The sequence below is a fragment of the Siphateles boraxobius genome, unplaced genomic scaffold, assembly GCF_051911475.1.
Source record: "Siphateles boraxobius isolate OS27281-9 unplaced genomic scaffold, OSU_SipBor_1 8, whole genome shotgun sequence".
Classification (NCBI taxonomy): Eukaryota; Metazoa; Chordata; class Actinopteri; order Cypriniformes; family Leuciscidae; genus Siphateles; species Siphateles boraxobius.
This window is the reverse complement of record NW_027509208.1, coordinates 13,264,563-13,281,351: the sequence shown is the minus strand read 5'-3', so window position 1 is coordinate 13,281,351 and position 16,789 is coordinate 13,264,563. Positions and strand designations below refer to the sequence as shown.

Here is a 16,789-nt window from a genome sequence, read left to right as displayed (position 1 = left end):
CTGGTTGGTATGGCGGATGCGGACAAGGTTCGGTTCCTGGTCTCCCCAATTTCCCAGGTTGGGCTGGTCGGCGACGCGGTGGAGAACTGCATCAAACAGTTCTCTGCCGCTCAAGCGCAGACGGAGGTCATCCGGCACATCCTGCCCCGGTGGCCAGCTGCTGCCTCCACCCGCCGCCGGTGGCAGCTCCTCCGCCTGCTCGTCGCCGTGGGCGTTCTCCGGCCGCCGCTCCTGCTGGCCCTCCGCAGCAGCCTCCACCCAGGCCTCAGCAGGGAGCCGGCCGCAGTAGAGACGCCCAGCCCGCTCCAGGCGCTGCCAAGCCAGGTGGCAAGCGACAGCGAAAGCATTCCGGAGCGGGCCGCCCAGGAATGGATGAGATGCTCTTGGAGGGGCACGATCACTCCCTCCCCCCGGGTGAGGGCCGGGTGGAGCCTTTGTTTGTGTGTGTGTCTGTTCCGCCGCTGGCTCCCTAAAAAAAAAAAAAAAAAAAAAAAGCGGAGCAAGCGGTACCCACACTTCAAAGAAAGAGCAATTTCATCTGTTCCTGGGTCCCAAGAGGGCCAGTCTGGCGGGTGTGACCCTGTATAGCCTTACACCCCTCAGCTCCCCCTTGGTCGCCAGCAGGCAGCTTGGTGCGTTCGAGGACCCGGTCATCCGCCTTCTCACGCGCCCCCTGCCGCTTGTGGAGACAGGTAAGTGTTGCACAGCACACTAACACCACTCTCTCTACTTTGCTGCCCCACCTCAGGCTCGGCTACCCCGCTCAAGTCAGTGATAGTCATCACATTAGGTGTTGAGCAGACGTGCTCCTGAAAATTCAGTGATATTCATCACACCGAGTGTTGAGCAGTGCTCCTGACTTGTGCGTGCTTATCTTATCCTGCTGGCGAAGGATTTGATATAGCCGCTCCTCCAGCCGGTACGAAGGCCAGTTGTAAACTCGTTCTTCGTGCTACTAGGTGGTGGGTCGTGACCATCTTGGCCCAAGATTGGTCTGCAGCTTTGACCTGAAAGACATGTGCTTCAGATCTCTACCTCCCGCACCGCAGGCCATCCTGTGTGTTGCGTCTAAGGGTGGAGTATCAGTACAGTGTCCTTCCCCTCGAGTGCTCCAGAGCCCGTTGGGTCTTCAGGTCAACTGGAAGAGAGTAATCTCGCCCACGGGCTGAGTATCTCTTTTCTAGTTTTGGAGAGGTACTCGGTCCAACATGTCTCTCCAATGAGAATGTGTTCAGCTGGTGTTGAAGTGAGAAAGGGTCCCACTGAAAGAACTTTCAGAGGCTCCTGGGGTATATGGTAGTCGCAGCCTTTGGCTCCCTCCATATGTGACCGCTTCAGCGCTAGCTTCACGATCGAGTCCCGAGGTGACCGTGGCAGAGCAGCTCACCCTGTGTGACTATAGTTCATCCCGGTCTGCTGCCAAACCCTCTTCAACAGAGCGGCCATGTACAAAGGGGCGTGTTTTAACGGGGGCCTGGGCGACCCCCGACTACACGGGCATTCGTGCCTCGAGTTGTTAGACATTGCGACCGTTGCGCAAGCTTCCCCTGCATGTCACAAACTCACCCGTCACCTCCTCCTTGGAGTCAGACGCTTCTGAGGGCGCCTTATTCCACTCCTCCCGCTTACTCAATCGTGCCGCCATCGAGCCTCACGACAGTTATAGCCAGGGCAAGTGGAGACTCCATCCCCTGGGTCCGGCTGGGTCATGACCATTCCGGGGCCGCTCAGTTGCCCCCCCGGTTTTATTTTTCCGCCAGTGTTTGGGTAAACCGAGCGGACTACCCTTGGACAAACACTGGGACTCAGCGGCCCCAGGGGCCCGCAGAAATGCGTTTAACCCCAGTGAGCCTTCTAAAAGTGACTGCGACTCATGGTCGCCTTGCGCCTGCAAGTCAGTGAAATCATCACTCTTCATGTTGAGCAGATTTGCTCCTGAAACTCAGTGAAGTTCATCGCACTCTGGTGTTGAGCAGCAATGCTCCTGTAGCTCAGTGAGTCCATCACAGGTAGCTCAGTGAATTCATCACACGCAGTGCTGAGCAGAAATGCTCCTGGTGCTCAGTGAAGTTCCTCGCACTCAAGTGTTGAGCAGAAATGCTCCTGAAGCTCAGTGAGTTTATCACACTCAGGTGTTGAGCAGTAATGCTCCTGAAGCTCAGTGAACTTGTCACACTCAAGTGCTGAGCAGAAATGCTCCTGTCGCTCAGTGAGGTTCTTCGTACTCAAGTGTTGAGCAGAAATGCTCCTGAAGCTCGGTGAGTTTATCACACTCAGGTGTTGAGCAGGAATGCTCCTGAAGCTCAGTGAACTTGTCACACCCAAGTGCTGAGCAGAAAATGCTCCTGAAGCCCAGTGATCTTCACATGTTGTGTTGAGCAATGCTCCTGTCTTTTGCGCCCGTCACTTGCACCTACGTGCCATGTCAGGAGAGGAACAGGTCTTCATAGTTGCCCCTCATTGGCCCAACTAGACCTGGTTCCCTTCAACAGCCTTCCTGACTTCCCCTGGATTCGGGGACGGGGCACGATGGCACACGCGTTCTTCCCCCGGAGATTCCGGGCGGTCTTACATCCGAACGCGGAGGTTCAGGTGGCTATCACAAGAACATGTGTTAGTTACCATCACTTCTGCGAGCACCCCCTAGAATTGGGTAGCGTGCTTACGCCTTTAGAAGTGGAACCTAGTCGTTGAGTGCGTCTTCTCCCCTGAGGAGATCCTGAAAGCTTTCGATCACTTCAGTGCTCTCTTTCCTGCAAAATGGGTTGCAGTAGGCTGTTTTCCTAAATCACCCTCAAAATGATGTTGCCTCGGTGTTTAAACGACGCTCATCGTGTTGCAGAAGTATGCAGAAGCACGTTCTGATCGTCAGGTTCCTGAGGAGCAAGGTCTTGTAAATCCTTGTGTCCCTCTTTATCCTCTTGGGCCTTGTCCCTGGTGCGACTGCACTGCAGAGACCGCCCCTGAGCCACTGCAGGTAGTGAGTTAAAAATTCTGTTATATCAGTTCTCCTGCTCGCGTGGTCTCTACTAGAGGGTAGGGACTTGCTCGCTTTCGGTCAACGTATTGTGCCTGGAGTCTGGGCCGGCTAACTCTCACAAGCTGAGATCCCGGCTCGGATTGTGCCCAAGGTTCCTACCTCTCCCGTAATAGGAGCAGGTGGTGAGCCTGCAAGCGCTGCCCTGGAGGAGGCAGATCCAGCCCTGGCTTCTCTGTCCGATTCGCTTGGACGTGTACAGAATGCAAGTCATAGACCTCAGACCAGCTCTTCAAATATCTGTGGAATTCAGCAGAGAGGGAAGGCTGTTTCCATGCAAAGTTGCACTTAGTGCTTGCCTTCATTTCGGCAAAGATCCGAGATGCAACATGTCCACTTAGGTGTTGAGCTCCTCTATGATGAGTGTAAAGTGCTCCGCCTGGGCGTTGACGATATACTTTGCTAAACAGATTCTAGAGTTGGGGGCTGGACGACACCTAGTTGAACCGCTGCTTCCCGTGGGCTCCCTTCTCATGAAGCCAGTTTCACCGTGAGCCCGGTTCAAGTGTCGGCTTGCTGCGCCATTCCCCTCCTATGGACTGGATACGTGCGCCTTTCTACTCCAGTTGAGTTCCCTTAAAATTGAACCCTGTTGAGTTCCTCCACACCCCTCCGACGTCGGACGTGCGGAACGTCTGGTGTTAGGCCTACCACTCGTAAGCAGTGTGGAACCTGTGTTAGGCTGGGTCCATATGTTGCGGTCCCTTCGGTGACCCCATATGTGTATTCTTCCACGATACGGCTCCCTGCGGTGAGCCCGTGTCTTCCCTCGGCAGAGTCTCTCTGCCGTCACTGTCCGGTGTGTCTCCCCCCGTCTTAGGCTGGAGCCACCCCAGTGACATTCCATATGTTAGACTGCCCGGTTTCCGCCCAGTTCATATGTGTATTCTCCACATTTCCTCCCTCGGGTTGGATGTGGCTTCCGCAGCGTCCCTTCCTTCCAACGTACGGGGAACGCTTTCCCAGTGGTCCTGTAGGAACAGCAGTGACTTCCCTGGCCTAAGCCCTGTCCTTCCCCGCCTTAAGTTTGCGGGGGCATCAGGAGGCTTTGGTTTAGGCACTGGAAGGTGGCAGCGTTAGTGGCGTGTTCAATGGTTGATCCCATTTCAGTCGCGTCGACTACGTCCGACGTTATCGACTGAAAGGGAACGTCCTGGTTGCGTATGCAACCCACCGTTCCCTGAAGGAGGGAACGGAGGACGTAGTCCCCTTGCCACTACCGCTGGACCACCGCTGACCCCGGGTTACTCTCGGCTCCTCAGCGAAAAGCAACTAGTGCGTGCATCCACTTCCGTATTTATACCCGCGCCGCGGGGGCGGAGTGTGTGATGCGAATCACGCACGCCAATTACATTGGCTCGTTCAATAGTACTCGAAGATGATAGGCTCCCTAGCGTGATCCCATTTCAGTCGCGTCGACTACGTCCTCCGTTCCCTCCTTCAGGGAACGGTGGGTTGCATACGCAACCAGGACGTTCTAGCTATGGGCTTGTATTTGAGCTTTTTTTTTGGTAGCTACTCTGAATCAAACAGACTGACTTGATCTTCCTACAGTAGGACCTAAGTATCTTCTAAGTTCTCACACTACACTCATGAGAGAATCTGTACAAAGTACCCAGTGTTCAGTTCTTTTGATGAGGGGCATCATTAGGAGCCCAGCAGGTTTAGTCTGGTGGGTTCAAGTAAACGCCTTGGGGCTAATTAACTCACAGCACTTGCATCTTATTTCATTTCATAATCATTAAAACAAAAGAGCATCTAATCTGATTCCCCATTAGAGAGAAGAACCATTAACTTCCTCTCTACGGTGTCTCATAAGGTCTAATGTCATGTCATTTTCTATTACACCGCGTCAGTGAAGGGCACGCCACATTCTTGATGTAGCGGTACATCAGCAAGACTCGAGAGATATAGAGATCAAGAAATAGTCCCAGTCAAAGAGACAGAGAAATCTCTTACAGTAAATGTTACTGTTTGTGCATGTGTTCTTCACAACAAAATAGCTGTCTTATTTTATTGTTTATAGTCGAATTGGTTCCAGGCTCAGAGTTAAATACAGCGTTAGTAACTGTCCCTTTGTTGCAGCGACATTTGGGGGGGGGGCGGGACTACATTTAGGGGGGGGCAACAGAACTAGAAGATGCACAAGGCCAGGATTGTTGTTGCTTTCTCAAATACAAATAAGACGTTTACGACCCTGGGCTTCCTCATCTTTTACTAATGTAGTCTGTATTTGTGCTTAAAAAATATGCCTGTTTCTCTGGTCATCGTTATAGCACTGGCTGAACTGAGACTGTGTGAACTATCAGTGAACATCCCTGTGAAACAAAAGACTCAACAATCAATTGACGGAGAATCGGTCCCCACAGTTCTATTACAGCAGGATAAGAAGACGCCGTGGACTGAGTAACTAATACCACATATAGCACATGGAGTGAACTGTGGGCTTATGTTTCTTCAGAGGATGGATGTTAGAGAGTTCACTGTGCAAGACCCTGTGTGAAAAAACATATTTTTGGATCCACTGCATTATTGTGTTCATTACAAGTCTGTTATTTCTCTGCAAATATCTGAAGCTTGATACCTTTCTTGGTGTTTATGAGAATGCTCAGCTGTTGTGCAGGAATTATTTCAAAGCATATATTGAAATAAAACAGGATTCTTTATTTATTCAAGAATATCCATATATCCATAATATACTAGATACTGTCAGCCTGTTTTACGTCAAAGAATATTTTTTTAGGGTGTCTTAATTTTTGTACAGATTTGCATGGTTTTATTTCAGTTAGCCTAATAGCTGGTTTGATTCGCATTGAGGGATGATCTTATGGATAGTACTCCATGCAAATCTCTTGGTATGGTGAAGGGTATGTGATGATGTGGGGATATTTTAATTCCAAAGGCCAAGGGAACTTTATCAGGATGCATACTATCCTGGATCCATGAAATTACTGGCCTTTAAAAATAAAAATCTGCCTGCCTCTATGGGAATTTAACATAGGGGTGTCCTGACTTATGCATCCTGTATTTTAAAGGCAGGGTAGGTAAGTTTGAGAAACTAGCAGACAACTGCTGGATTTTGAAAGTATCCAACAGAGAAACGCCCATCCCCTCCGTTCTGGGCTCCTTCCAAAGCCACGCCCCCAAAACACATGAACGCGTGATGCCGACCGCTCAGCTGGAGGACGCGTTTACCAGCGCCGAGCAGAGAGGAGCACAGTGCATGGAGTGACATCACCTTTTTTTGCCTTGTTTGCCTGCGCTGACTGTATATGCAGGTACAGGTGGTACTGGGAATTTTGACTACTCTTTCTCTGCCATAATTGTGAGACTTTGTGGCTTGCGGTCGGTACGCGCCTCTCCTCTTCTGAAATGAGCGAGTCAACCGAGTGCGCGCATGTGGGCAGCTCCTGTTGGTAGCCATAGCAGCGAGGGAAAGTGACAGTCGCCCAGTCAATCAGAGCACTCGGTCCGAATGGAATAATGAGCTGTGTTTATTGCAGCCCTGAGAGGACTACAGACACTCTATTTTTATAAACTCCTTTTCAGAGTACTTACATTTTAGATATGTATTGGTATTATATAAAGAAAGTTTAAACAAATTTGGCAAAAAGTGTTTTAGAAACACATTGCCTACCCTGCCTTTAAGGAAGAACATTTATTTTTTTACGAAACATTATTCATTCACAAAGAAAATTGGTGTCCTTGAAGGTTGGATTTTTCCTCATTTTTTTAATTAAGGCATTAAGATCAATTTCCAAAAGATGATTTTTTATTCCTCTTTTTGGTCAACTTTAGCATGGGTGTGTTCACTTGGTCACGGTGACCGTGTTCACTTATGCTAAGCGCTGTATATTAACATGAAGAAAACTCAGGCAATGGAATAATAACTAACACAAACGAAACAGTGTGCCATGCACAAACAATACTCGACAATTGCTGCATTCATGCCATGTCGTAATTACCGTAGTCTCAAGATGACAACACATGACGTCTTATTCAGAGCTGTTCACGTCCTCAGACCGGGAATTATGTTTCTATGGAACCACTATCAATGTCTAAATGAATCTGCAGCGGTCAGGTGGTTCAGCAGTCACATGGTACAAGTAGGAGCTTCCAGACAATTCCCATATTACAAGCTGTAATAACTTCATTACAAACAGGTGTGCTTGTTAAAACAGTATTCATCACAACTGATAGCTGTGGGAAACTAGAAGAAAGGAAACTAAAAGTCCTTGACAATGAAATTAATACTAACTAAACGCGACAACTACATTTTACCGACCAGCTTACTCTCTTGAGTAAAAGTTCCAAAAGGGTGTTTTCGCATTGATGTTATAGAATAACCTTTGTTTTTCTTGAAGATTAAGGAATATTTTATCTTTCATCATATTTTTTTATAATCTTCCAACATTTTGGGCATTTTGGGGGACAGGGAATCATTTACTTACTGGAGTAGGATAGCATAGTAATCATGATGATAAGTGTGTTCATTAATTATTGGGTGCAATAGATGGCAGTTGATCTGTGATGCGTACTGACTAGGTCCCACGGTTCGGCATGCATGGGATTCGTGGATTAGCTGCTAAGTTCAATCATCATAGAGTGAAAGTTTATCATTTGGATGTGTTTTGTCTTGCCAATTTACACATTCAAACGATTTTAAACGTCGAAGAAGAGGCGAAAATCTGGAATCGCACGCTGTTATCTGTGCGCAGAGCCACACATAGCCGAAGCACACGCACGCAGAGAGAGATAGAGAGAGAGAGAGAGAGAGAGAGCGAGAGAGAGAGAGAGAGAGAGAGAGAGAGAGAGAGAGAAGCAGCTGGTGTTTCAAACAGCGCTTGAACACCAAATTGATTCTTCTTTTGCATTTACTTGCGCTTGAGCGGACACCTAATCAAAAAATTATGTCAAAATACCCATCTCAGCAATTATTCTCTCGGTTATAAGTGAACAATTGAGAAAGAAACCGGATGCGTGTCAGTATATTCGTTCCATGAATTCAGTCTTGAGAGCAGCCTTATATTCCTGCAGTTGTCTGTATCATTAATGTTAATAAATTAAAATAAACATCATCATCATCAACTACCATGTTTGAGCATAAAGAAGATAGTGAGGAGATCATTCAGGAGGAAAGTGATGACGACAGATTGTAGGATAAGTCTGCCGCATAAAGTGTACCAAGCAGCATCTCCAGGTGCTCCCTTGAGAACCAGACCAAAAAAAAGTTATGTGAAAGCCCTTTTGACAACTACCCAATGTGACAACTAACCCCTGATGCCTCCCTTGAATTGTTGTTTTTATTTCCAGAGTGGATAGAATAATTTAGCTCACCTAAAATGGCAATAACCTCATCATCCTGAATAACCTCCAACGATCCAGACACCACAAAGCAAAGAGTGTCCACACTTTCCCCTGCGTGGAAGATGAGATCTCCTGGAGCGCAGTGTGTGGTCTGGAACTCTACCGCCAAAGAGCGCAGACAGCCGTCACTGGCCAGCCGGAAGGCAGGGTGCTCGTTGAAAACCTGGCGGTTCAGGTGCACACAGATGTCTGCACGCATGTCCTTAGGACAGATGGACAGAACCTAACGAGTAAAGCAAGGGGGGAAAAAAGCAAGGTGTCTTAGCAAGGTGTCTTAATAACACATTCTCTCAAACTTATGTATAAATGAAACTCAATGAAACTCTAATTGTTAAAGTAGCTGAGATCATTTTTTCTATTTTTGACCTACGCATACATATTAAGGATAATTTTGCTACAAACATAAGGAAAAAGTCAAATAAATCAGGAATAAAATACAATACCAACCCCTTCTGAATGATACCCGAGCACTTCACTTCATATTTGGGTACTGATCACCCTATCAGGGTTTATTCTACATTAATGAACCGCTGACTGCACATTATCCCACTTATTACATGGCTACTTGTACAAAATAAAAATACTGTATATATAAAATATAAAATATTATAGAGATCAAATATAAAAAGTAAAAGAATTATATAAAATAAAGTTTATAAAAAATAATGAAAAGTGATGAATGTATGAATGAATGAATGCTAATTTAAATAAAAAAGTGGAATAAGTTATTAAAATAATAGGCTACAGCACAGAATTGCATTGGTAAGCAGAGAGTTTACCAATTAGAACTGACTCAGCCTGTCACTGAGAGAAGATCATAGTTGTGTTTTGTTTTTGTTTTTTTGCTTGTTTGTTTGATTGTTTGTTTTGTTGTTGTTGTTGTTGTTTTTTTTGGGGGGGGGGGGGGGGGGGTTACTGTGTATTGATTCCAATAAAATACCAAGTACGGTCACTCATTAGATTGATAGATAGAAAATTTAGATTTTGGCAATAGCACAATCACAAAACTTGACATAATATTAAATAGGGGTTTACGGAGAATATTAAGACAAATACGTCTTATTATCTGTAAATGAAACTGTTTGTCTTCATACATTCCATATAAAGCATATATTTGAGTGGGTTGCACAGTCACTCTAAAATAACTTACAGGACCAATAATGCTGATTCATAAAAAATCTTGTGTCATCTGTATAAGATTGAGACATTGCAGCAGTGTAGGATAATTCAAAAAATATTATTTGAATGCACTGACCAGAAATTATGTGTGTGTAGGTATGAATATGCACAGTATGTGTGTGTGTCAGCGTGTGTGCGGTTACAGCATTAATATTACATCATTAAGTGCCCATAAAAAAATTGGCAAGTACTGGACGCTTCATAAGCTAATGTGTCCATTATGGGCAGAAGCACATGCATGCAGGTTCTTATACTTTGTGCCTCAGTCACCTGTACAGGATCAGACCTGGTCAGGCCTTTTCTATGTTCAAATTTGCCCATTGTCATATGTCAATAAATGGAGAGGATTTCTCACCCCACGCTGCATAAAAACCAGTTATGAGAATCTTTTATAAGTCTAAATCTGAGCCAGGGGTTGAATAGATCTGCCATATTCCCTGAGGGTTGATGTCTCCTAGGATATAATGCAATGTCCCATTCCTCTTCTAGAATGGAATAAAAATGGGGTCTTAATGGACAAAAAAAACACTTCTTTCCTCCATCTCCACTTTTTCTGTTTAAATTTTCTGACAGAATGATAGCATCCATCATAAAAAAGAACATAAATGGAATCAACCATGATTGCCCATGTCTGAAGAAATTAAATCTGTATAGCCTAAATAATTAATAAATGATTCAGACAGTTAAATTTAAAAAAGACCCCAAAAAGAAAAGACACAATCATTTTTTTATGTTGACATTTTTAGTGTAGGGGGAAAATGCCCCTCTAACTTTTATATTTACACGATTTTCAATCAAAACTAAAGTATCCAAACTTTCCGTTTCTTTAAACGCAAATTATATTTCTCCATCAATATTCAATACAATTAAATAAGCGAAAATTCTACATTTCCCTCAAGAGGGCTATTCTACACTTTTTACCCTACATTTAGATCTCTGCACAGAGGACGTGTTAAGTGCATCAGAAAGAGGAACAGGTTTACTCACCTTCTCTGTGTCGATGCCTTTGGTCATGGCCCATGTGGACACAATGTAGTCCATAACTCTCTCACTCAGTCCTTTAGGCACCTGATAGAGCTTCAGGAAGTCTCTCACATTGTTCAGCATCTCATGGTAGCGATTGGTGTTCGTGTACATCTGCTGAAAGATGGTGGTCACGTTTCCAAAGATAGTGGCATACAGAAGAGCTGCAAATCAGAGAGGGCAGAGAATAAACTACAGTGAACTTTAGAAAGCTGCTATATATAAAATTCAAAGGCTAGACTGAAGTGAGAGTATCTAAAAGTGAAGAGAAATGGGGGTGGTGAATCGCTGCTCGAGGAGAGCTTCATCAATGCTTGTGGGTGAACTAGAGATTAGATGCAATTTGTATTAAATCCCAGTAATGTACCTTATGTCAGGGGTTTGATATGTTTCAGTGTTTTTTAAGTACAGTGCCTGTTTGCCTGTGTGACCCAGTTTCCTAGCGTATGCCAGTTTGTTCCCTTGACTGTATATCCCATTCACCTGTTGCCTATTAATTAGCTCTGTGTATTTAAGTCCTGTCTTCCTCATAGTTCAGTGTCGTCAATGTTAAGATGTGTTTTGTTTATTTGGATTAAAGACTATTTTGTTTGAATCTCAGTCTTCGTGTGGTTCCTGGTAGAAGCACCCGTGAGACCTATCTAGCACATTTTCTATTAGCAAGGTAAAACTTGCAGCACTGTTAAAAACATAATTCTGACTGACAGCTGAAATCAATCATTGCAATTATTAACTGTATGTATGCACATATATTTGGATAAAAGCTCTTTGCAAATATTTTCACACAAAATGCATGTTTCATCAATAATTTTACACTTTTAGAATCGATGTGACAAACTTAGGATATGATTTAAATCCAACTTAAACCACACACACAAATAGTAAGACATTTAAATGTATCGTATTATATTAAAATAATAAAATACTGAAATAAAAATTCTGTTATTATTATAATAATGTAGTGTGTGTGTGTGTGTGTGTGTGTGTGTGTGTGTGTGTGTGTGTGTGTGTGTGTGTGTGTGTGTGTGTGTGTGTGTGTGTGTGTGTGAGATTGTGTGTGCGTGCGTGCGTATATACCAATATATATTTTGCAAGCAGACATTGGCAATATCCTCCTAATCCTATCCCAATTTACACCCGAGCGTTTCCATGGAAACACAGACCAAAATAGTTTCTGAAATCTATTGTTATTTTGTTAGCAGTATGTTCTCAGAGGGTGGACAGGAAAATGACTTAGACAGAAAGGATGATCAGTATCTGCAGAGAGGTAAGATTCCAGTGAAAACCGAGAGGTGTGGATAATGCACTTTAAATCACATCATTGATTGACAAGATCCCAGTCATTCAGAGAACAGAGCAGGGTCTGCGCACCAGTCATCCTTGCATTCACCTTCTTTTGACACGCATGCCAAAGACCAGCGGGAGCTCTATCAACATTAATGGTCTATGCAAACCAAAGCATTAATTAACTGCCCATGTGAGTGAACGCAGGCTGAGTGATGATAATAGCGTTTGCACTCTAATGCAGCAATTCACTTCTAGCCAAGATACCCGTGATACAGATCAATTTCGGGCCAATGATTCATTCATGTGTCAGTCGTCTGTCTGTTTTTACTAGTGCAATCAATATAAATGAGCACAATAAAGAGTCATCAACAGCGACATATTTTAAACTTGCCTGGTAGTCTAGAAATATGCACGTAAGACGAATACTTGCCAACCAACATGATAACACACACCTGAATAACATTCAGCAGGGCAAAGGCAGTGTCACTTATACACACAGGCAATTGTAGTACAATAAGTTCAGTTTTACATAATGTAAATATGTGTTTGATTAGTAATTAAGCAGGGATTAGTCAGAGCTTACAGTTAATTGATAGGGTTGTTTTTTCAGTAGCTGTGTTTACTGTTATTATAAAGGTCATGCAAGAACATGATGAACTAGAAGAAAATGATGAGCTAATTAAATAGGAAATATCATCACAAAAATTTAAAATTTAGAGCTATAACAAAAGAAGAAAAGAGAGAGAAGTTAATGTTTGATACTCTACCAATCAAAAGTTTCAGGTCTGTAAGATTTTTGTTTTTAAAGAAATTAATATTTTTATCATGCAAGTATGCATTACATGAATAAAAAATGACAATAAAACATCTGTAATGTTACACTATAATTTAAAAAACTGTTCTTCTTTAACTTTCTGATCTTGAAAAAAGAAAAAGTTTAAATGGTTTCCACAAAAATATTACTCAGCAACTGTTTTCAACATGGTAATACTAAGAAATGTTTCTTGAACACCAAATCAGCATATTAGAATGATTTCTGAAGGATCATGTGACACTGACGTCTGGAGTAATAAATGATGGTAGCTACTGACAATCATAGTAGGGAAAAAAAATACTATGGAAATCAATGGCTACCGTCAACTGTCTGGTTACCAGCATTCTTCAAAATATCTTCTTTTGTGCTCAAAAGATGAAAGAAATTCATACAGTTAGGAACAACTTGAGGGTGAGTAAATGATGATAGAATTTTCATTTTTGGGTGAACTATCCCTTTAAGCTAAATTAAAAATGCAAAACTATTAAAAAACTTGTTTTTTCTTGCATGAAACAGAAAAGAAGATATTTAGCAGAATGTCCAAGCTGGGGTTTTTTCCATTCAACAAAAGTGGACAGCTGTGGAAAATTGTCCATAAGCAAAGATAGCATGATGATTAGAATTGGAGGGGGAATGATGCACATGAAATTATGATATCACTCCATCTCTTCAGCTCTGTAGTTTTACTTGCTCTCAATGAGCATCAGGCCCCATCAATTCTGCATTACTTTGCATTCACGGCCTAATCAAATCTACTGAAGACATGATAGTGGGTGGTCCCCTCATGAGAAGGGTATATTATATCCCTATGGGTGTTGAATAAATGTTGATTGATGAAGTCAAAAGAATGGTTGCGTGTTAGCCAGACATCATTTCTCATCGTCATTTCTGGCACCATCGTTTTCATAAATGTCTTCTCTTCTCCACTGAAGCAGACATTTTCTCATTAGGTAATAGACAATTTTATGCCATTTTATGGGGTGATAATGGGAATAACAAAGGCCTTGCAGATGCATTTTTGATGATGGCTGATAGAATAAGAAAAAGTGGTACCGGGCTGGAGAGGATTTTCAATTGGACTGGATTTCTCATGGGCTTAATGCAGAAGAAGAAAAGTCACCCTTGCCCTTTGCAATTACAGTAAAATGATACATGTGCAGTGGAGGAAGCTTGCCTTGTGACGTTTACTGTATTCAGCAAGATGGGTTTTAAAGTGCATGTAGAAGGTCCACCTATAAAAATGTTGTCATGGGACCTGAAACAGCCCTGATTAAGAAAATACTGTTTATTAGAATCATCAAAATATTCTAATATTCTATATTCAGGAGGATCTGTTGACAGAAATGCAATATCATATACATAACTATGTTTTCAGTGGTGTATAAAGACCTTAGTTAATTATGGTTTATTACAGTACCTTAGAATGAGACATTTCTATCTACATACACCACGGGTCCCCTTACACTGAAATGCACTGACATGTTTCTACAGTAGCCCTAAACGGACAGATGCATTTCATCACTATGTTGTTCTTCATGCAAAGAAGCAAGCGAATAAAACACTGACACAATGATGAACAAGTAACAATAATATTCGCAGTAACATATTGTTTTACTGAATAATTAAGTAAACATAATTTCTTACTTTATCTTTGTAAAGAAACCTCATTGCTGAACTTACTCTCTACTGTCTCAGACGACGACATCTTTTCCTGTCGGCCACTGTAACTTTTGTTGGTTGCAATTCGCAACCTCACCACTAAATGCCTCTAAAAATTACACAGTGCACCTTTAAATAGCAGTACTTGTTTTCAGTTAGAAGCAGCCATGAGTATTTGAACTGCATATCTTCACAAATGGTGCAATAAAATTGTGATATGTTTGTGGGGGGTTTTGTTGTTGCGTAAAAGGTCAATTTGCAATAATCGTAGAAATCGTAAAATCATGGTATTTTAACAGACAATAATCATACAGTAAAAAATTCACATTTAAGGTACTTTGAAATTAGGTAATTTTTTTCTTAAGGTGCATAATCATGAATCTCATTCAATAGCATTAGATTTTTCTAAAAATAAAGGCCTAATATCTCAAGTCTTAGATGGCCAGAAAGAAAAAAAGTGGAATCACAATGGCTGTCCTTTTGAACAATGAGCACAGTAAAGGGTCTACACTAGGCACCGCGATTCCCAAAGGCATCTAGGTCACAGTTACAGTCTGTTCAGGCAGGTGTTAATAGCAACGGTTTTGATTCATTCAAATCCAGATCTTTCATACACTCAACTTTGCAAAAAGCTCAGTCTCAGAACGATCCCTCAGAGCGCCTTCACTCAGAGCATCAAATGAATGATTCATTGCTGCATTGAAGAGGTGGCGATCTCTAGGATGTGACAGTGATATTAAGAGTGATGACAGCACTACAAAGCGAATCCCTTGTAATATCTCCACTGCTCAATTTCCAAGCTCTTATTAAATATTTACAGGGCTGACTCATGCGCTGCTCCAGTCAGCTGTGCTGCCCGGTGGCACAAAGTCGTGAGATGCAACCCCGCAGAGTCCACACAAGCCCAGTGCAAGTAATTGTGTTGAACACATCCCAAAAAAATAAGCGCAGCAATGCAGAGCCATATTAACAAGATTAGGAAGGCGATGACTTAATGTATGTACAGTTGATTGTGCAGGGTCCCAGAGTCCCAGAACTTCATAGTGTCTTCATTTTGTTACGCACGAGAAGTGGACCTGTGAGCTCTGAGATGTATGCGGAGGAACTCATATGTACTGTGTAGTCAAGCTTGCTATTCAATTCCTCTTCTGGCTAAAACTTTCACACAAAGAAAATCATTGTCTGTGCAGTGTTTGCGATGTATTGAGAGACTGTAATGAACTGTTGGTAATGAGGCCATCCAGGATTTAACGCAATGTATTATTTAGCACTAGGGAAAAAGTGCACAATTTTAGTGCACAATAAGTGGCATTTGGGGCTTTAAGGTCTCAGCTGAGCTGAACATGAACGTGGTATGGTTTGCCTTAATTGGAATGGTCTGTTTTGTGTGAGTCTATCTGTGCCTCTTTGAAGTGACTGTGGGAACCGTAACTCTATAACAGCTTGATCAGGAAGAACTGAACCCCAGTGAGCCGGTGCTGAAAGCCAGGTGTATTATGCAGTCATCATACTGACATCAAATTCGGATCTACGCAATAACTTCATGGAGAATAAACTTTATTATCATTAAAATAACTGGTTTAACCCTTCTAGTTTCTTTCACAGGAATCCACAGCATCTCTGGCTTATTTTGCCAATTGTGAGTTTGTTTATCGTGCTTCTGCCAGTTTAACCATCATTCTGAGTATTGATGCAACATCTCAAACAAACAGTATTTGAGCTAAGGAGAAAACATTTTCGCTCTATCAGGAGTAACGATTTACACTAATTTGATGATGTTAGCTTAACCTTAACGGACTTAGATTAAAGACCAAATTCAACATGTCGTCCTTCAACATCTTTTTGTTCCGGAATAATGGATCTAAAGCATAACAAATGCAGGGACAGTCCCCCTGGGGCAACCTGGGGTTAAGCACTTTGCTCAAGGGCATAATGATAATAGGGCCAAGTGCTGCAATTTAGGCGGTAATGAGCATGTAATTCTGACCAGAGGGGACCAATTAAATCTACAATTTGAGAACAACCCTCTGCCGTATCCCTCAGTGCTACTGTCTATGAGAGGAGCTCTGTCTGAAACTTAGTGAAGAGATGATGGTTGACATGCCATACAAGCATGCAGCTACAATGGTCTACATTTAGTGGACTTCTCAGGGAAAAACCTCCATACTTTATGTTTAAATATACAGAGTTAAAGGCCATGTTCATATTTTTTAGCTCAAGTGAATGTGTGATTGTTGTTTGCTGACACATCACACCCTAAAGCAAAGCACACACACCTGCTAAATTCGCCCACATTCCCTTAGAAAAACACACATATTGTTGCAGGGGATAGTTGATGTAAGCTGTATTAAAGGTTAAAAGATCTATCTATCTATCTATCTATCTATCTATCTATCTATCTATCTATCTATCTATTCAAGTTC

At 42.8% G+C, this 16,789-nt stretch overlaps 1 protein-coding gene across 4 annotated transcripts in view; it reads right to left on the bottom strand.

Annotated features, from left to right (window-relative positions):
• The window catches only part of kcnh5a (potassium voltage-gated channel, subfamily H (eag-related), member 5a), a 174,419-nt gene that overhangs the window by 56,942 nt on the left and 100,688 nt on the right, over positions 1-16,789 (bottom strand). For all 4 annotated transcript variants that reach the window (XM_077220838.1, XM_077220836.1, XM_077220837.1 and 1 more), the window contains 2 exons: positions 10,571-10,770; positions 8,375-8,627 (listed from right to left, as the gene is read on the bottom strand). In XM_077220838.1, coding sequence (XP_077076953.1) covers positions 8,375-8,627; positions 10,571-10,770 — 453 coding nt within the window. The remainder of the gene's footprint in view (positions 1-8,374; positions 8,628-10,570; positions 10,771-16,789) is intronic.